This window comes from Oncorhynchus nerka, linkage group LG12 (genome assembly GCF_034236695.1).
Source record: "Oncorhynchus nerka isolate Pitt River linkage group LG12, Oner_Uvic_2.0, whole genome shotgun sequence".
In the NCBI taxonomy this organism is placed as follows: Eukaryota; Metazoa; Chordata; class Actinopteri; order Salmoniformes; family Salmonidae; genus Oncorhynchus; species Oncorhynchus nerka.
This window is the reverse complement of record NC_088407.1, coordinates 2,235,579-2,256,743: the sequence shown is the minus strand read 5'-3', so window position 1 is coordinate 2,256,743 and position 21,165 is coordinate 2,235,579. Positions and strand designations below refer to the sequence as shown.

Here is a 21,165-nt window from a genome sequence, read left to right as displayed (position 1 = left end):
AGCGGCTCTTGAGTTTGACGAATGCAGCCTCGGCTGTATCGGACCACCTGAACGTCACTCTGGGGAGGTTAAGGCGGTAAGAGGAGCGACTATCTGGCTAAAGTTGCGAACGAAACGCCGGTAGAAATTGGCGAATCCCAGAAACCTCTGTAGGGCCTTACGGGAATCTGGGCTTGGCCAATCCACCACAGCCTTAACCTTGTCAGGATCCATGCGAATACCTTCAGTCGAGACGATGTAACCTAGGAATGGAACGGATTGTGCATGAAAAATGCATTTCTCCGCCTTGACAAAAAGTCCATTCTCCAACAACCTCTGAAGCACTCGTCTGACGTGCTGAACGTGTTCCTGGAGAGAAGAAGAAAAATCAGTATGTCATCCAGGTAAACATATATGAACTGATCAATCATATCTCTCAGCACGTCATTTACGAGTGCCTGGAAAACCGCTGGGGAGTTGGATAGCCCAAAAGGCATGACCAAATATTCGAAGTGCCCTCTGGGGGTGTTAAACGCGGTCTTCCATTCGTCCCCCTTATGCGAACCAAATGATATGCATTACGTAAATCCAACTTAGTGAACACGGATGCTCCCTGTAACCTTTCAAAGGCTGAGGACATCAACGGTAAGGGATAGGTATTCTTCACTGTGATGTTATTCAACCCACGGTAATCAATGCAAGGACGCAGAGATCCGTCCTTCTTCTCCACAAAGAAGAACCCCGCCCCCGCTGGAGAAGAGGAAGGACGAATGAATCCAGATGCCAGAGAACCAGAGATGTATCTCTCCATAGCCTCCCTCTCAGGAACAGAGAGTGAATATAACTTGCCTTTAGGCGGAGACTCACCTGGCAATAATTCTATTGCACAGTCATACGGACGATGCGGAGGAAGAGAAGCAGCACGGGACTTACTGAACACCTCCTTCAGGTCGAGGTATTCAACGGGCACGTTAGACAAATCCACTGCCTCCTCTAGAAACACAGAATCAGACACAGACGAACAAGCAGACACTAAACAGGACTCAAGACATTTGTTACTCCACATGGATATAGAGTTATGACCCCAGTCAACTCTGGGGTTGTGTTGGGTGAGCCAAGGGTGGCCGAGAACTAATGGTGCAAGGGGTGAGTCCATGAGTAGAAATGATAGTGTCTCAGTGTGATTGCCAGAAGTGATGAGTGTGATAGGTTCAGTGGTGTGAGAAATGTTGGGTAGTTCTTGACCATTGAGAGCGTTGACGGATATCTTGTGCGTGAGTGAGGTGATAGGAATCTGGAGTTTGTGAGCGAGCTTGAAGTCCATGAAATTACCCTCTGCTCCTGAGTCCAGTAAGGCTTGGGTGTCGTGCGTGTGGTTGGCCCATCTTAGTCTTACCGGGAGGAGAGTAGATGATGAGGTCTTCTCTGTGGTGACACCACCCGATAGTAGCCTCATTCTTACTACCGGGCCTAATCTTTTACCGGGCAGGAGTGGATAAAGTGGCCCGCTCTACCACAGTAGAGACAGAGCCCTTGGGATCTCCGCCTCTCCTTCTCTTCCCGGGAGAGGCGAGCTCTCCCAGCTGCATGGGTTCGTGAGCGGAGGCTGAACTGGCCGTGTTCCGCCGCTGGCATGCCAGCCCTCCATGTCGTTATACGGTCTGTTAGGGCATGCTCGGCGGCCAACACGACTCAGACGAGCGTCGACCCTCAAGGCTAGTTCCACTAGTCCATTTAAACTCCTGGGAAGGTCCAGAACATAAATCTCCTTCTGGATCCGGTCCTCCAGCCCATGCAGGAACATGTCCCACTGCGCCTCCTCGTTCCACTGACACTCTGCGGCCAGAGTGCGGAATTGGATGGAGTATTCCGATACTGAACGGCCTCCTTGGCGAAGGTCAGCGAGTAGTCTGGCCGCCTCCCTACCCGCCACGGCCCGATCGAAGACCCTTCTCATCTCCTCGGAGAGTGTCTGGAAAAGAGGTGCAGCATGGGTCCTGGTTCGCCCACACCGCCGTTCCCCAAAGAGCCGCTTTGCCTGATAGCAGTGTGAGTACGAATGCTACCTTAGACTGTTCACGGTTGAAGGTCCGTGGCTGCAACGAGAAATGCATGGAACATCTCGTAAGAAAAGCTCTGCAATAGTCAGGATCACCTGAATAACCCTCTGGTGTCGGTAGCCGTGGCTCTAGCTGGGAATCCGGCTCTGGCGGGGCGGGTTGAACTGCCGGTGTAGGTGGCGCAGCGAGACCCCTCAGATGTTGTAATTGTTGGGTCAGCTGGGATACCTGCGTCGCAATGGCTTGTACTGCCCGACCTGTGCTGGAGATGTTCTCCTCTTGTTGATCCATTCTCGTGATACTACGGGAAATGAATTCGGTCAGACTCGTTGAACTCGCTGCATCCATGGTCTGGTCAGATCGTTCTGTAACAATACAGAGGCGGATGCAAGATGCAAGCAACGATGGTTTAATGAATACAGGTTACAGCAGCAACAGGACAGACAGACTGTACTCAGACGGAATCCGACCCAGGGACTAGGCGCATCCTCCCTATGTGAGCGTGCTGAGAAACCCAGGGAGAGTGTCCGGATGGGTAGGAAGGAGCACAGCAGATAATCCACACAAGGGCGGCGAGAGATGAGCACGGACACACGACACAACCTCAGGGAAGTAACAACGATCTGACAACAAGAAACACTGGTTACAGAACATATAAAGGGAAGATAAGTGATTCCAGCTGGCGCAGACAATCAGGCTGAGATTGGGAACCACGCCCACACAAACACGGGAGAGAGAGAGAGAGAGAGAGAGAGAGAGAGAGAGAGAGAGAGAGAGAGAGAGAGAAGGAAAAGGAGGCAGTGGATTCATGAACCGTGACAGTATGTGACTGTAGGTGGAGGTATAGAGGTATGGGACTGTAGGTGGAGGTAAAGAGGTATGTGACTGTAGGTGGAGGTAAAGAGGTATGTGACTGTAGGTGGATGTATAGAGGTATGTGACTGTAGGTGGAGGTGGAGGTATAGAGGTATGTGACTGTAGGTGGAGGTATAGAGGTATGTGACTGTAGGTGGAGGTATAGAGGTATGGGACTGTAGGTGGAGGTATAGAGGTGTGGGACTGTAGGTGGAGGTATAGCGGTATGGGACTGTAGGTGGAGGTATAGAGGTATGGGACTGTAGGTGGAGGTATAGAGGTATGTGACTGTAGGTGGAGGTATAGAGGTATGGGACTGTAGGTGGAGGTATAGAGGTGTGGGACTGTAGGTGGAGGTATACAGGTATGTGACTGTAGGTGGAGGTATAGAGGTATGTGACTGTAGGTGGAGATATAGAGGTATGTGACTGTAGGTGGAGGTATACAGGTATGTGACTGTAGGTGGAGGTATAGAGGTATGTGACTGTAGGTGGAGGTATAGAGGTATGGGACTGTAGGTGGAGGTATAGGACTGTAGGTGGAGGTATAGAGGTATGGGACTGTAGGTGGAGGTATGTGACTGTAGGTGGAGGTATAGAGGTATGTGACTGTAGGTGGAGGTATACAGGTATGTGACTGTAGGTGGAGGTAAAGAGGTATGTGACTGTAGGTGGAGGTATAGAGGAATGTGACTGTAGGTGGAGGTATAGAGGTATGTGACTGTAGGTGGAGGTGGAGGTATAGAGGTATGTGACTGTAGGTGGAGGTATAGAGGTATGGGACTGTAGGTGGAGGTATAGGACTGTAGGTGGAGGTATAGAGGTATGGGACTGTAGGTGGAGGTATAGGACTGTAGGTGGAGGTATAGAGGTATGGGACTGTAGGTGGAGGTATAGGACTGTAGGTGGAGGTATAGAGGTATGGGACTGTAGGTGGAGGTATAGAGGTATGGGACTGTAGGTGGAGGTATAGGACTGTAGGTGGAGGTATAGAGGTATGGGACTGTAGGTGGAGGTATAGGACTGTAGGTGGAGGTATAGAGGTATGGGACTGTAGGTGGAGGTATAGGACTGTAGGTGGAGGTATAGAGGTATGGGACTGTAGGTGGAGGTATAGGACTGTAGGTGGAGGTATAGAGGTATGGGACTGTAGGTGGAGGTATAGAGGTGTGGGACTGTAGGTGGAGGTAGAGAGGTATGTGACTGTGGGTGGAGGTAGAGAGGTATGGGACTGTAGGTGGAGGTATAGAGGTATGTGACTGTAGGTGGACGTGGAGGTATAGAGGTATCTGACTGTAGGTGGAGGTATAGAGGTATGTGACTGTAGGTGGAGGTAGAGAGGTATGTGACTGTAGGTGGAGGTATAGAGGTATGTGACTGTAGGTGGAGGTATAGAGGTATGGGACTGTAGGTGGAGGTATAGAGGTATGGGACTGTAGGTGGAGGTATAGAGGTATGGGACTGTAGGTGGAGGTGGAGGTATAGAGGTATGTGACTGTAGGTGGAGGTATAGAGGTATGTGACTGTAGGTGGATGTATAGAGGTATGGGACTGTAGGTGGAGGTGGAGGTATAGAGGTATGGGACTGTATGTGGAGGTATAGAGGTATGGGACTGTATGTGGAGGTAGAGAGGTATGGGACTGTAGGTGGAGGTATAGAGGTATGTGACTGTAGGTGGAGGTGGAGGTAGAGAGGTATGGGACTGTAGGTGGAGGTAAAGAGGTATGTGACTGTAGGTGGAGGTATAGAGGTATGTGACTGTAGGTGGAGGTATAGAGGTATGTGACTGTAGGTGGAGGTATAGGACTGTAGGTGGAGGTATAGAGGTATGGGACTGTAGGTGGAGGTATAGAGGTATGGGACTGTAGGTGGAGGTATAGGACTGTAGGTGGAGGTATAGAGGTATGGGACTGTAGGTGGAGGTATAGGACTGTAGGTGGAGGTATAGAGGTATGGGACTGTAGGTGGAGGTATAGGACTGTAGGTGGAGGTATAGAGGTATGGGACTGTAGGTGGAGGTATAGGACTGTAGGTGGAGGTATAGAGGTATGTGACTGTAGGTGGAGGTATAGAGGTATGTGACTGTAGGTGGAGGTATAGAGGTATGGGACTGTAGTTGGAGGTATAGAGGTATGGGACTGTAGGTGGAGGTATAGAGGTATGGGAGTGGAGGTGGAGGTATAGAGGTATGTGACTGTAGGTGGAGGTATAGAGGTATGTGACTGTAGGTGGTGTGAGCAGTATGGCACAAATGACTGGGGGCTGTAGGGGAAACCTGGAATGGAGTATTTTAAAAGATACTCAAGGCCCTGGGGGCTGTAGGGGAAACCTGGAATGGAGTATTTTAAAAGATACTCAAGGCCCTGGGGGCTGTAGGGGAAACCTGGAATGGAGTATTTTAAAAGATACTCAAGGCCCTGGAGGCTGTAGGGGGAACCTGGAATGGAGCATTTAGAAGATACTCAAGGCCCTGGGAGCTGTAGGGGAAACCTGGAATGGAGTCTTTAGAAGATATTCAAGGCCCTGGGGGCTGTAGGGGCAACCTGGAATGGAGCATTTAGAAGATACTCAAGGCCCTGGGAGCTGTAGGGGAAACCTGGAATGGAGTCTTTAGAAGATACTCAAGGCCCTGGGGGCTGTAGGGGGAACCTGGAATGGAGCATTTAGAAGATACTCAAGGCCCTGGGGGCTGTAGGGGAAACCTGGAATGGAGTCTTTAGAAGATACTCAAGGCCCTGGGGGCTGTAGGGGAAACCTGGAATGGAGTCTTTAGAAGATACTCAAGGCCCTGGGGGCTGTAGGGGAAACCTGGAATGGAGTCTTTAGAAGATACTCAAGGCCCTGGGGGCTGTAGGGGGAACCTGGAATGGAGCATTTAGAAGATACTCAAGGCCCTGGGAGCTGTAGGGGAAACCTGGAATGGAGTCTTTAGAAGATACTCAAGGCCCTGGGGGCTGTAGGGGAAACCTGGAATGGAGTCTTTAGAAGATACTCAAGGCCCTGGGAGCTGTAGGGGAAACCTGGAATGGAGTCTTTAGAAGATACTCAAGGCCCTGGGGGCTGTAGGGGGAACCTGGAATGGAGCATTTAGAAGATACTCAAGACCCTGGGGCTGTAGGGGAAACCTGGAATGGAGTCTTTAGAAGATACCCAAGGCCCTGGGGGCTGTAGGGAACCTGGAATGGAGCATTTAGAAGATACTCAAGACCCTGGGGGCTGTAGGGAATCCTGGAATGGAGCATTCAGAAGATAAATAAAGGGAAGTGAGTGAAATTATAAACAGAGTGGTTGTGATGTCATTCAGAACAGATTAAAAAACAGGCTACATGATTGAGGAAAATCATTAATTTATTTCTATATGCTACAAAGACAAAATCAATATCTTTCCTCAATGATTCATTGAAAAATAATGGTTTTGCACAAAAACACAATAAAACAAAAGCCTACATTAGTTATGTTTAAACAAAATAAAGTAAATAATTATAATAAGTGAATTCTCCTCTCCTATATATTTTCTATCTCTGTAACATGTAACTGTATAACATTATACTGAACCTGTAACAATAATGCCTGAACCACAACACCTATCAGTTGATCTGTATAGACATGAAAAGTTAAGGCATTTACAATGTATCAACCATAATGCTATACAGTATATGACCAGTATATGACTGATGTTAAAGGACAGCTGCTGAATGAATAATACAACACACATTATATTAAAACACATTCCAATCAGAATAATACATGTATCAGTTAATAGATCACATTTGATCAAATGCCACTATTGTTCCAGCAGGTGGAGCTACAATGTAACAACATACAGCATTGTGACTCACAGTTCTATATTAGAATTCCATGAGTTCCATTCTGATGGTTGTTATGGTGATCAGGTGATCTCAGCCTCACTCTTCTTCAACACGATCACCTGCTCAACACAGAAGTAGTTCATCAGTGTGGCCATGTATTTACTTATCCAATACAGTAACATTTAGACATTTAAATCATATATAATGATTTACTAGTCGATACTGTGCTACTTAGAATCCGATCAAAATCTCTTCCAATGGGGCTCCTGCTTATGTCGAGTTCAATACCAGGGCAATTTACTAATTATCAATACCAGGGCATTTACCATTTATCAATACCAGCGCTATTTACTATTTATGAATACCAGGACTATTTACTATTTATCAATACCAGGGATATTTACCATTTATCAATACCAGGGCCATTTAATATTTATGAATACCAGGGCTATTAACTATTTATCAATACCAGGGAGTACAGTTATCAACACTTTACAACATGGTTCAATCAGAGATACAGTTATCAATACTTTACAACATGGTTCAATCAGAGATACAGTTATCAACACTTTACAACATGGTTCAATCAGAGATACAGTTATCAACACTTTACAACATGGTTCAATCAGAGATACAGTTATCAACACTTTACAACATGGTTCAATCAGAGATACAGTTATCAACACTTTACAACCTGGTTCAATCAGAGATACAGTTATCAATACTTTACAACATGGTTCAATCAGAGATACAGTTATCAACACTTTACAACATGGTTCAATCAGAGATACAGTTATCAACACTTTACAACATGGTTCAATCAGAGATACAGTTATCAACACTTTACAACATGGTTCAATCAGAGATACAGTTATCAACACTTTACAACATGGTTCAATCAGAGATACAGTTATCAACACTTTACAACATGGTTCAATCAGAGATACAGTTATCAACACTTTACAACATGGTTCAATCAGAGATACAGTTATCAACACTTTACAACATGGTTCAATCAGACGTAGTTATCAACACTTTACAACATGGTTCAATCAGAGATACAGTTATCAACACTTTACAACATGGTTCAATCAGAGATACAGTTATCAACACTTAACAACATGGTTCAATCAGAGATACAGTTATCAACACTTTACATTCACATTTTACATATAAATTGTACATATACATTTTACATACATGGTATAAAAAGCAGTCACATAACACTAATACATTACCAAACATACACTCTTTAATCCCCTCAGCCTCTCTCAGCCCATCCCACCTATCACCATAGACCTCAGCTCTTTAATCTCACCTATCACCATAGACCTCAGCTCTTTAATCCCACCTATCACCATAGACCTCAGCTCTTTAATCCCACCTATCACCATAGACCTTGTTTGGTTTCCATGTGACGTATATTTTTCAATTATGCTACAAAATATTTGAACCTTTCAGATCGTATATTATCTACAGATTGTGAGCTAAAGATGAAAACCTTTCCTACCAGTATTATAATATTGTTTATTGATTAACTGACTTTCCAAATCACTAATGGAGAGACGAAGCAGGAGTAAAACATTTAATGTATATGTTGTGATTTTTTAACCTGAACCTGTGACCAGAAACAAGCTACATAGGGGCAATACCAGAATAAATAATATATTATATATATATACATATATATATATATATATATATAATATAATATTATATAGCATTCTGTTGGTGGCTAGAATTTTATATAAGAATTTAAACTCTAATCTCTAAGTGTTGAATCAAGTGTAGTTTTTTGTACCAGCCATGGAATTGGTACATTAAACATCTCCTCCCATTTATTTTGCAACCTATATGGTGTAGCTGTCTCCATGTTGTCCTCGGATGAACTGGTATATTGTTCTATTTATGCCAGTTCCTTTCAGCCAATTTGTATCTTTAATATATGGCAGGTAAAATAGTTCCCTACCTACTCCCTTTTCAGTAGACTGTGATAGGACCATTAGTCAGTCAGTAGACTGTGATAGGACCATTAGTCAGTCAGTAGACTGTGATAGGACCATTAGTAAGTCAACTGTGATAGGACCATTAGTAAGTCAACTGTGATAGGACCATTAGTAAATCAACATTGATAGGACCATTAGAAAGTCAGTCAACTGTGATAGGACCATTAGTAAGCCAGTCAACATTGATAGGACCATTAGTCAGTCAGTCAACTGTGATAGGACCATGAGTCAGTCAACATTGATAGGACCATTAGTTAGTCAACATTGATAGGACCATTAGTTAGTCAACATTGATAGGACCAAATAGTTAATCAATGTGATTTTCCCATAAATAGACAAGTATTTACCTTAACATGGTTGCATAATCTATTTTTGCAAACTATCGATTGAAATGAATTGTGGTCAGTTCATTTATATTTTTGTAGATGTGAATACCAAGTATGTCTACTTCACCATCCACCCATTTTATTGGTAAACTACAAGGTGGTGTAAACACTGTATTTTAATGATCCAATACGTAATACTTGTTATAATTAGGTTTTAGTCCAAAGAGGATAGAAAAGTGACCAAGATCTTGAATGAGTCTGTGCAGGGATCCAGATTGGGGACTAGACTCATCAACATACATTAACACTTTTGTTTTGTGTTTTTTTCCCCCTAGATGTTCTTGTTGGATCTCATTTTAATAGCCAGCATTTCAATGGCCATGATAATATAATTCTGATTTACAAATGAGGCGATCCTGTATAAACTCAGGATCTCACCTTGAGTCCTGCTCCTGCAGCCTTTCACCAGCAGTATGATGGTCACCAGCAGGTAGGGAGACCCCACCAGTAGACTACACAGCAGCCTGGGTAGAGACATGGACAACACTGGGACTGCTGGAAATGGAATGGGAGTTGGACCTGCAGTTGGAGGAAGAAAACCATTTAAAACACTGGAGATGGTGCTGGGTAGAGACACGGACAACACTGGGGATGGTGCTGGATAGAGACATGGACAACACTGGAGATGGTGCTGGGTAGAGACATGGACAACACTGGAGATGGTGCTGGAGAGAGATGGACAACACTGGAGATGGTGCTGGGTAGAGACATGGACAACCTTGGAGATGGTGCTGGAGAGAGACATGGACAACACGAGATGGTGCTGGGTAGAGACATGGACAACACTGGAGATGGTGATGGGTAGAGACATGGACAACACTGGAGATGGTGATGGGTAGAGACATGGACAACACTGGGATGCTGGAGATGGAATGGGAGCTGGAACAGCAGTTGGAGGAAGATCGAATAAACCCCCAGTGCCTTCCATTCTACTAGCTAACATGCAATCATTAGGAAAATAGAATTGACGACCTACGAGGAAGATGAAACTACCAACGGGACATTAAAACCTCTTGAAACTAGGGGGCACTATTTTTATGTTTGGAAAAATAACATTCCCAAAGTCACCGGCCTATTTCTCAGGACCAGATGCTAGAATATGCATAGAATTGACAGATTAAAACCTCTTAAAACAACTTAAGCCTACCCCTTACTTTTTCGAACATTCTGTTAAAAATCGCGCAACATTTCAGCGTCCTGCTACTCATGCCAGGAATATAGTATATGCATATGATTAGTATGTGTGGATAGGAAACACTCTGACGTTTCTAAAACTGGTTAAATCACGGCTGTGACTATAACAGAACGTGTGTTTCATCAAAAAGCGCAAGAAAAACTGATCACCGAAAACTGGAAAAATATATTGCTGCGCGACTTAAACCCATTGATAAAGGTGAACCACAATTAATGAGGCTGAGGTTCAATTCACCAGGATCCGGGAGGGTTCTAAGAGTTTAATTAAGTTTCCCTGCATCACTGAGCGTTTTCCTGTTTGCTTATGGCGGAATACAGCTCATTCAGCATCAGTCTGGTATGCTACAAAAAATACCATTAGTACATACGTATACATACACGAAAAATACAGATGAAAACTCTCTAGGTAGATAGTGTGGTCTACAGCTTATCATGCGATACTCTACCTCAGGCGAGCAAAACCTCGAGACTTCCTTAGATATCGTACACCAGTTGTTGCTTACAAATATATATAGTCCGACCCCCCCATCTTACCCTGCTGTTCTATCCTGCTGATGCAGCGTCTAACAATCCACCTGTTTGTTGATAATGTCATCGTTCAGCCACGACTCAGTGAAGCATAAGATATTACAGTTTTTAAATCAACCAGAGGAAAAAAAACTCTAGACCACCTTTATTCAACACACAGAGGAATAAAGCTCTCCCTCCGTGACTCTTCCGATGGCATACAGTACATCACATCAGTCATTGGGTTCATCAATAAGTGCATCAATGACATCGTCCCCAAAGTGACCGTATGTACTTACACCAACCAGAAGCTTTGGATTACAGACAACATCCGCACTGGGCTAAAGGCTAGAGCTGCTGCTTTCAAGGAGCGAGACTCTAACCTGGAATCGTATAAGAAATCCCCCTATGCCCCCCGACGAACCATCAAACAGTCAAAGTGTCAATACAGGACTAAGATCTAAGATTGAATCTGTACTACACCATCTCCTACACTCGTAGGATGTGGCAGGGCTTGCAAACCCTTACAGACTACAAAGGGAAGCACAGCAGAGAGCTGCCCAGTGACACGAGCCTCCAGAAGAGCTAAATCTCTTGTATGCTCGCTTCGAGGCTTCGAGGCAAATAGCACTGAAACACGCATTAGAGCACCAGCTGTTCCGGATGACTGTGTGATCACTCTCTCCGCAGCCGATGTGAGTCAAACAGGTCAACATGCATGTACTGCGAGCATGTGCTTACCAACTGGCAGGTGTCTTCACTGACATTTTCAACTTCTCCCTGTCCGAGTCTGTAATACCAAAATGTTTAATAAGCAGACCACCATAGTCCCTGTGCCCAAGATCAATAAGGTAACCTGCCTAAACTACGACAGACCCGTAGCACTCACGTCTGTAGCCATGGAGCGCTATGAAAGGCTGGTGGCTCACATCAACACCATTATCCCAGAAAGGACCCTGGGACTAAACACCTACCTCTGCAACTGGATCCTGGACTTCTTGACGGGCCGCCCCCATGTGGTAAGGGTAGGTGACAACATATCTGCCACGCTGAACCTCAACACAGGGGCCCCTCAGGGGTGCGTGCTCAGTCACCTTCTGTACTCCCTGTTCACTCATGACCGCACGGCCAGGCACGACTTCAACACCAACATTACGTTTGCCAATGACACAACAGTGGTAGGCCTGATCACCAAAACGACGAGACATCCTATAGGGAGGAGGTCAGAGACCTATGGGTTTATACACTGAACACAAACCCCATCAGAAACACCACTATTATACACTGAACACAAACCCCATCAGAAACACCACTATAATACACTGAACACAAACCCCATCAGAAACACCACTATAATACACTGAACACAAACCCCATCAGAAACACCACTATAATACACTGAACACAAACCCCCTCAGAAACACCAATATGGGTTTATACACTATGGAGTCATGTCATCATGGAATGATCTGTTACTCCGTTATGTATAGAGTCATGTCATCATGGAATGATCTGTTACTCCGTTATGTATAGAGTCATGTCATCATGGAATGATCTGTTACTCCGTTATGTATAGAGTCATGTCATCATGGATCCTGGACTTCTTGACGGGCCGCCCCCAGGTGGTGAGGGTAGGCAACAACATCTGCCACGCTGATCCACAACACTGGGGCCCCTCAGGGGTGCGTGCTCAGTCCCTTCCTGTACTCCCTGTTCACTCATGACTGCACGGCCAGGCACGACTCCAACACCATCACAACAGTGGTAGGCCTGATCACCGACAACGATGAGACAGCCTATAGGGAGGAGACCTGGTCGTGTGGTACCTGGACAACAACCTCTCCCTCAATGTGCTCAAGACAAAGGAGATGATTGTGGACCACAGGAAAAAGAGAACCGAGCACACCCCCATTCTCATCGACGGGGCTGTAGTGGAGCAGGTTGAGAGCTTCAAGTTCCTTGCTGTCCACATCACCAACAAACTATCATGGTCCAAACACACCAAGACAGTCATGAAGAGGGCACGACAAAACCTATTCCCACTCAGGTGACTGAAAAGATTTGGCATGGGAAATCAGATCCTCAAAAGGTTCTGCAGCGAGAGCATCCTGACTGGTTGCATCACTGCCTGGTATGGCAACTGCTCGGCATCTGACCGCAAGGCACTACAGAGGGTCAGTACATCACTGGGGCCAAGCTTCCTGCCATTCAGGCGGTGTCAGAGGAAGGCCCTAAAAATTGTCAAAGACTCTAGCCACCCTAGTCATAGACTCTCTGCTACCTCATGGCAAGCGGTACCGGAGCACCAAGTCTAGGTCCAAGAGGCTTCTAAACAGCTTCTACTCCCAAATCATAAGAGACCTGAACATTGAATCAAATGGCTACCCAGACTATTTGCATTCCCCCCCCCACCCCTCTTCTACGCTGCTACTCTGTTATTATCTATGCATAGTCACTTTACTCTACCTACATGTACATATTACCTCAACTAACTGGTGCCCCTGCAAATTGACTCTGTACCGGTACCCTGTATATAGCCTCCACATTGACTCTGTCAACTCTGTACCAGTAACCCCTGTATATAGCCTCCACATTGACTCTGTACCAGTACCCCCTGTAAATAGCCTCCACATTGACTCTGTACCGGTACCCCCTGTATAAAGCCTCCACATTGACTCTGTACCGGTACCCCCTGTATAAAGCCTCCACATTGACTCTGTACTGGTACCCCCTGTATATAGCCTCCACATTGACTCTGTACTGGTACCCCCTGTATATAGCCTCCACATTGACTCTGTACCAGTACCCCCTGTAAATAGCCTCCACATTGACTCTGTACCGTAATACCCTGTATATAGCCTCCACATTGACTCTGTACCAGTACCCCCTGTATATAGCCTCCACATTGACTCTGTACCAGTACCCCCTGTAAATAGCCTCCACATTGACTCTGTACCGTAATACCCTGTATATAGCCTCCACATTGACTCTGTACCGTAATACCCTGTATATAGCCTCCACATTGACTCTGTACTGGTACCCCCTGTATATAGTCTCCACATTGACTCTGTACCGTAATACCCTGTATATAGCCTCCACATTGACTCTGTACTGGTACCCCCTGTATATAGTCTCCACATTGACTCTGTACCGTAATACCCTGTATATAGCCTCCACATTGACTCTGTACCAGTACCCCTTATTTTGCTCTTTAATTGTTACTTTTATCTCTTATTCTTATCTGTATTTTGTTGAAACTGTTGGTTTCACTGTAATTCAATGTTATTTGAATCATCATGTGACTAATAACATTTAATTTGATAAAAATTAAAAATACATGTTTTGTCATCTTTGTTCCTCTTGCAGAACAGGACCAGTAGAATGATGGAGAGAGCAGCCACCAACCCAGAGACAGAGAGAGGAGGAGCGGGGAGGAGAGGAGAGAGGTGGGAGGAGAGAAGGATGGGGTGGGTGGGGGGGTAGCTTGAAAAACACCAGAGGACACAACACAGTAAATAGTTAAAAACTGTGATCTGATCTTAGAGTATGAATGACTTCTATTGATCAATCAGAGATAAGAACTATTATGAATTTAATGTCTCACTCACGATGAACCTGGAACCACCCAGTTTATAATGCAGGTTTCAGCACCTCTTAACAGTGTAAAGAAGAACCCCCCAGTTTATAATGCAGGTTTCAGCACCTCTTAACAGTGTAGAGAAGAACCACCCAGTTTATAATGCAGGTTTCAGCACCTCTTAACAGTGTAAAGAAGAACCACCCAGTTTATAATGCAGGTTTCAGCACCTCTTAACAGTGTAGAGAAGAACCACCCAGTTTATAATGCAGGTTTCAGCACCTCTTAACAGTGTAAAGAAGAACCACCCATTTTATAATGCAGGTTTCAGCACCTCTTAACAGTGTAAAGAAGAACCACCCAGTTTATAATGCAGGTTTCAGCACCTCTTAACAGTGTAAAGAAGAACCACCCAGTTTATAATGCAGGTTTCAGCACCTCTTAACAGTGTAAAGAAGAACCACCCAGTTTATAATGCAGGTTTCAGCACCTCTTAACAGTGTAGAGAAGAACCACCCAGTTTATAATGCAGGTTTCAGCACCTCTTAACAGTGTAAAGAAGAACCACCCAGTTTATAATGCAGGTTTCAGCACCTCTTAACAGTGTAAAGAAGAACCACCAGTTTATAATGCAGGTTTCAGCACCTCTTAACAGTGTAAAGAAGAACCACCCAGTTTATAATGCAGGTTTCAGCACCTCTTAACAGTGTAAAGAAGAACCACCCAGTTTATAATGCAGGTTTCAGCACCTCTTAACAGTGTAAAGAAGAACCACCCAGTTTATAATGCAGGTTTCAGCACCTCTTAACAGTGTAAAGAAGAACCACCCAGTTTATAATGCCATTTTAAAGAAGAACCACCCATTTTATAATGCAGGTTTCAGCACCTCTTAACAGTGTAGAGAAGAACCACCCAGTTTATATTGCAGGTTTCAGCACCTCTTAACAGTGTAAAGAAGAACCACCCAGTTTATAATGCAGGTTTCAGCACCTCTTAACAGTGTAAAGAACCACCCAGTTTATAATGCAGGTTTCAGCACCTCTTAACAGTGTAAAGAAGAACCACCCAGTTTATAATGCAGGTTTCAGCACCTCTTAACAGTGTAAAGAACCACCCAGTTTATAATGCAGGTTTCAGCACCTCTTAACAGTGTAAAGAAGAACCACCCAGTTTATAATGCAGGTTTCAGCACCTCTTAACAGTGTAAAGAAGAACCACCCAGTTTATAATGCAGGTTTCAGCACCTCTTAACAGTGTAAAGAAGAACCACCCAGTTTATAATGCAGGTTTCAGCACCTCTTAACAGTGTAGAGAAGAACCACCCAGTTTATAATGCAGGTTTCAGCACCTCTTAACAGTGTAAAGAAGAACCACCCAGTTTATAATGCAGGTTTCAGCACCTCTTAACAGTGTAAAGAACCACCCAGTTTATAATGCAGGTTTCAGCACCTCTTAACAGTGTAAAGAACCACCCATTTTATAATGCAGGTTTCAGCACCTCTTAACAGTGTAAAGAAGAACCACCCAGTTTATAATGCAGGTTTCAGCACCTCTTAACAGTGTAAAGAAGAACCACCCAGTTTATAATGCAGGTTTCAGCACCTCTTAACAGTGTAAAGAAGAACCACCCAGTTTATAATGCAGGTTTCAGCACCTCTTAACAGTGTAAAGAACCACCCATTTTATAATGCAGGTTTCAGCACCTCTTAACAGTGTAAAGAAGAACCACCCAGTTTATAATGCAGGTTTCAGCACCTCTTAACAGTGTAAAGAAGAACCACCCAGTTTATAATGCAGGTTTCAGCACCTCTTAACAGTGTAAAGAAGAACCGCCCAGTTTATAATGCAGGTTTCAGCACCTCTTAACAGTGTAAAGAACCACCCAGTTTATAATGCAGGTTTCAGCACCTCTTAACAGTGTAAAGAACCACCCAGTTTATAATGCAGGTTTCAGCACCTCTTAACAGTGTAAAGAACCACCCAGTTTATAATGCAGGTTTCAGCACCTCTTAACAGTGTAAAGAACCACCCAGTTTATAATGCAGGTTTCAGCACCTCTTAACAGTGTAAAGAACCACCCAGTTTATAATGCAGGTTTCAGCACCTCTTAACAGTGTAAAGAAGAACCACCCAGTTTATAATGCAGGTTTCAGCACCTCTTAACAGTGTAAAGAAGAACCACCCAGTTTATAATGCAGGTTTCAGCACCTCTTAACAGTGTCAAGAAGAACCGCCCAGTTTATAATGCAGGTTTCAGCACCTCTTAACAGTGTAAAGAAGAACCCCCCAGTTTATAATGCAGGTTTCAGCACCTCTTAACCGTGTAAAGAAGAACCACCCAGTTTATAATGCAGGTTTCAGCACCTCTTAACAGTGTAAAGAAGAACCACCCAGTTTACAATGCAGGTTTCAGCACCTCTTAACAGTGTAAAGAAGAACCACCCAGTTTATAATGCAGGTTTCAGCACCTCTTAACAGTGTAAAGAAGAACCAGATAATCTGAATGTCAAGGTTTCTCATATTCTCACCTGTCACAGTCATCCAGCTCTCTGGTGATTCTCCTTTCGAGCTGGTACACTTGTAGAGTCCTTCATCTGACTTGGATACTGCAGGGATGGTCATCTCTCCTGTAGTCTCATTCCTGATGAGGGATCCATCTTTGTAGAAAACAGCTGTGAGGTCAGAGGGAGTTCCCTGATATCTGCAGCGCAGAGTCACAGAATCTCCCTCAGTCACAGGAAGGGCAGGGCTCTCCAGGATCACAGCTCCAGCTGTATATAATATATAAACATCATATATAAACAGGTCTCTCCAGGGTCACAGCTCCAGCTGTATATAATATATAAACATCATATATAAACAGGACTCTCCAGGATCATAGCTCCAGCTGTATATAATATATAAACAGGTCTCTCCAGGATCACAGCTCCAGCTGTATATAATATATAAACATCATATATAAACAGGTCTCTCCAGGATCACAGCTCCAGCTGTATATAATATATAAACATCATATATAAACAGGTCTCTCCAGGATCACAGTTCCAGCTGTATATAATATATAAACAGGTCTCTCCAGGATCACAGCTCCAGCTGTATATAATATATAAACAGGTCTCTCCAGGATCACAGCTCCAGCTGTATATAATATATAAACATCATATATAAACATAACATCAGCTATCTGAAACCAGATGAACCACTAAACACTATAATGTTAGTAGATGGTGTTTGTGGACATACCATGTACTGTGATGTTGACAACATTGCTGTGTTCTCCAGACCCAGACTCACACCAGTACACTCCACTGTCTGATGGTATTAGTGACACGTTGCATGAAGGCCCTTTTAGTTTTCCCCAGTCAGTATTACACTCTGAAAGGTTCCCACTCTCTGTGTTCCTCACCACTCTCCATCCAGTTGAGTTCCCCTGAACCTCACAGCTCAGAGAGACAGACTCTAATTTAAAAAACTGAGATCTGTCAGGACTGATACTCAGACAGGCTGGAGGAGAGTGATAGAGAGAGAGAGAATAGAGAGAGAGAGAGAGACGGAGCGAGACAGAGAGAGAGAGAGAGAGGGGGAGAGAGAGAGAGAGAGAGAGAGAGAGAATAGAGAGAGAGAGAGAGAGAGAGAGAGAGAGAGAGAATTATTAAATATAGGCCCTCAAGAGCAGTAAAGCCTGTATTGGAACAGAGATACTGAAACACAGCAGAGAAGCTATTCTCTAGCTGTTTAACCTGGTGATGAGGGGAGGATACTATCCTGAGACAAGGCTTTATATTCTAAAAGGTTAGTGTAGGGTATCCTGAGACAAGGCTATTCTCTAGCTGTTTAACCTGGTGATGAGGGGAGGATACTATCCTGAGATCTGGAGACAAGGCTTTATATTCTAACAGAGATACTGAAACACAGCAGAGAGGCTATTCTCTAGCTGTTTAACCTGGTGATGAGGGGAGGATACTATCCTGAGACAAGGCTTTATATTCTAACAGAGATACTGAAACACATCAGGGAGAGGCTATTCTCTAGCTGTTTAACCTGGTGACGAGGGGAGGATACTATCCTGAGACAAGGCTTTATATTCTAACAGAGATGCTGAAACATAGCAGTGAGGCTATTCTCTAGCTGTTTAACCTGGTGATGAGGGGAGGATACTATCCTGAGACAAGGCTTTATATTCTAACAGAGATGCTGAAACACAGCAGAGAGGCTATTCTCTAGCTGTTTAACCTGGTGATGAGGGGAGGATACTATCCTGAGACAAGGCTTTATATTCTAACAGAGATACTGAAACACAGCAGAGAGAGGCTATTCTCTAGGTGTTTAACCTGGTGATGAGGGGAGGATACTATCCTGAGGCAAGGCTTTATATTCTAACAGAGATGCTGAAACACAGCAGAGAGGCTATTCTCTAGCTGTTTAACCTGGTGATGAGGGGAGGATACTATCCTGAGATCTGGAGACAAGGCTTTATATTCTAAAAGGGTTAGTGTAGGGTAGGTAGGGTTAGTGTAGGGTAGGTAGGGTTAGTGTAGGGTAGGTAGGGTTAGTGTAGGGTAGGTAGGGTTAGTGTAGGGTAGATAGGGTTAGTGTAGGGTAGGTAGGGTTAGTGTAGGGTAGGTAGGGTTAGTGTAGGGTAGGTAGGGTTAGTGTAGGGTAGGTAGGGTTAGTGTAGGGGTAGGTAGGGTTAGTGTAGAGGTAGGTAGGGTTAGTGTAGGGTAGGTAGGGTTAGTGTAGGGTAGGTAGGGTTAGTGTAGGGGTAGGTAGGGTTAGTGTAGAGGTAGGTAGGGTTAGTGTAGGGTAGGTAGGGTTAGTGTAGGGGTAGGTAGGGTTAGCGTAGAGGTAGGTAGGGTTAGTGTAGGGTAGGTAGGGTTAGTGTAGGGGTAGGTAGGGTTAGTGTAGGGGTAGGTAGGGTTAGTGTAGGGTAGGTAGGGTTAGTGTAGGGCTAGGTAGGGTTAATGTAGGGTAGGTAGGGTTAATGTAGGGTATGTAGGGTTAGTGTATGGGTAGGTAAGGTTAGTGTAGGGTAGGTAGGGTCAGTGTAGGGGTAGGTAGGGTTAGTATAGGGGTAGGTAGGGTTAGTGTAGGGTAGGTAGGGTTAGTGTAGGGCTAGGTATTGTTAATGTAGGGTAGGTAGGGTTAATGTAGGGTTAGTGTAGGGGTAGGTAGGGTTAGTGTAGGAGTAGATAGGGTTAGTGTAGGGTAGGTAGGGTTAGTGTATGTTAGGTAGGGTTAGGTAGGGGGTAGGTAGGTTTAGTGTAGGGTAGGCAGGGTTAGGTAGGGGTAGATAGGGCCAGTGTAGGGGCAGGGTAGGATTAGTGTAGGGTAGGTAGGGTTAGAGTAGGGGTAGGTAGGGGTAGGTAGGGTTAGTGTAGGGTAGGTGGGGTTAGTGTATGGTAGGTAGGGTTAGTGTAGTTAGGTAGGGGTAGGTAGGGTTAGTGTAGGGTTAGTGTAGGGGTAGGTAGGGTTAGTGTAGGGGCAGGTGGGGTTAGTGTATGGCAGGTAGGTTAGTGTAGTTAGGTAGGGGTAGGTAGGGTTAGTCTAGGGTTAGGGTCCAGGGTCAGGTAGGGTTAGTGTAGGGTTAGTGTAGGGTAGGTAGGGGGGTGTATGGTAGGTAGGGTTAGTGTAGGGGTAGGTAGGGTTAGTGCAGTGCAGGCAGGATTAGTGTAGGGTATGTAGGGTTAGTGTAGGTTAGGTAGGTTTGGTGTAGGGTAGGTAGGGGTAGGTAGGGTTAGTCTAGGGTTAGGGTAGGGTAGGTAGGGTTAGTGTAGGGTTAGTGTAGGGTAGGTAGGGTTAGTGTATGGTAGGTAGGGTTAGTGTAGGGGTAGGTAGGGTTAGTCTAGGGTTAGTATAGGGTAGGTAGGGTTAGTGTAGGGCCGTTAGGGTTAGTGGAGAGTAGGTAGGTTTAGTGTAGGGGTAGGCAGGGTTAGTGTAGGGTAGGTAGGGATAGTGTAGGGTAGGTAGGGTTAGTGTAGGGCTAGGTAGGGTTAATGTAGGGTAGGTAGGGTTAATGTAGGGTATGTAGGGTTAGTGTATGGGTAGGTAAGGTTAGTGTAGGGTAGGTAGGGTCAGTGTAGGGGTAGGTAGGGTTAGTATAGGGGTAGGTAGGGTTAGTGTAGGGTAGGTAGGGTTAGTGTAGGGCTAGGTAGGGTTAATGTAGGGTAGGTAGGGTTAATGTAGGGTTAGTGTAGGGGTAGGTAGGGTTAATGTAGGGGTAGATAGGGTTAGTGTAGGGTAGGTAGGGTTAGGTAGGGGTAGGTAGGTTTAGTGTAGGGTAGGTAGGGTTAGGTAGGGGTAGATAGGGTTAGTGTAGGGGTAGGTAGGATTAGTGTAGGGTAGGTAGGGTTAGAGTAGGGGTAGGTAGGGTAGGTAGGGTAGATAGGGTTAGTGTAGGGGTAGGTAGGGTTAGTGTAGGGGTAGGTAGGGTTAGTGTAGGGTAGGTGGGGTTAGTGTATGGTAGGTAGGGTTAGTGTAGTTAGGTAGGGGTAGGTAGGGTTAGTGTAGGGTTAGTGTAGAGGTAGGTAGGGTTAGTCTAGGGTTAGGGTAGGGTAGGTAGGGTTAGTGTAGGGTTAGTGTAGGGTAGGTAGGGTTAGTGTATGGTAGGTAGGGTTAGTGCAGGGGTAGGTAGGGTTAGTCTAGGGTTAGTATAGGGTAGGTAGGGTTAGTGTAGGGAAGGTAGGGTTAGTGTAGTGTAGGTAGGATTAGTGTAGGGTATGTAGGGTTAGTGTAGGTTAGGTAGGTTTGGTGTAGGTTAGGTAGGGGTAGGTAGGGTTAGTACAGGGTAGGTAG

The 21,165-nt window shown here is 45.0% G+C and overlaps 3 protein-coding genes across 4 annotated transcripts in view; 2 read left to right on the top strand and 1 right to left on the bottom strand.

The window, feature by feature from the left end:
- The window catches only part of LOC115118359 (butyrophilin-like protein 10), an 804,641-nt gene that overhangs the window by 661,075 nt on the left and 122,401 nt on the right, over positions 1-21,165 (top strand). The gene's annotated exons all lie outside the window — the stretch shown is intronic.
- The window catches only part of LOC135574205 (low affinity immunoglobulin gamma Fc region receptor III-A-like), a 181,485-nt gene that overhangs the window by 126,103 nt on the left and 34,217 nt on the right, over positions 1-21,165 (top strand). The gene's annotated exons all lie outside the window — the stretch shown is intronic.
- LOC135574212 (Fc receptor-like protein 5) overlaps positions 1-21,165 on the bottom strand; it is a 260,943-nt gene that overhangs the window by 219,654 nt on the left and 20,124 nt on the right. Inside the window, exons 2-5 of one of the 2 annotated variants that reach the window (XM_065025142.1) lie at positions 17,617-17,877; positions 16,902-17,144; positions 9,474-9,614; positions 6,231-6,822 (exon numbers count right to left, since the gene is read on the bottom strand). In XM_065025142.1, coding sequence (XP_064881214.1) covers positions 6,800-6,822; positions 9,474-9,614; positions 16,902-17,144; positions 17,617-17,877 — 668 coding nt within the window. In that variant the 3' untranslated portion in view covers positions 6,231-6,799. Of the gene's footprint in view, positions 1-6,230; positions 6,823-9,473; positions 9,615-16,901; positions 17,145-17,616; positions 17,878-21,165 lie in introns of those variants that run through there. The other variant, XM_065025143.1, reaches the window with a different exon arrangement.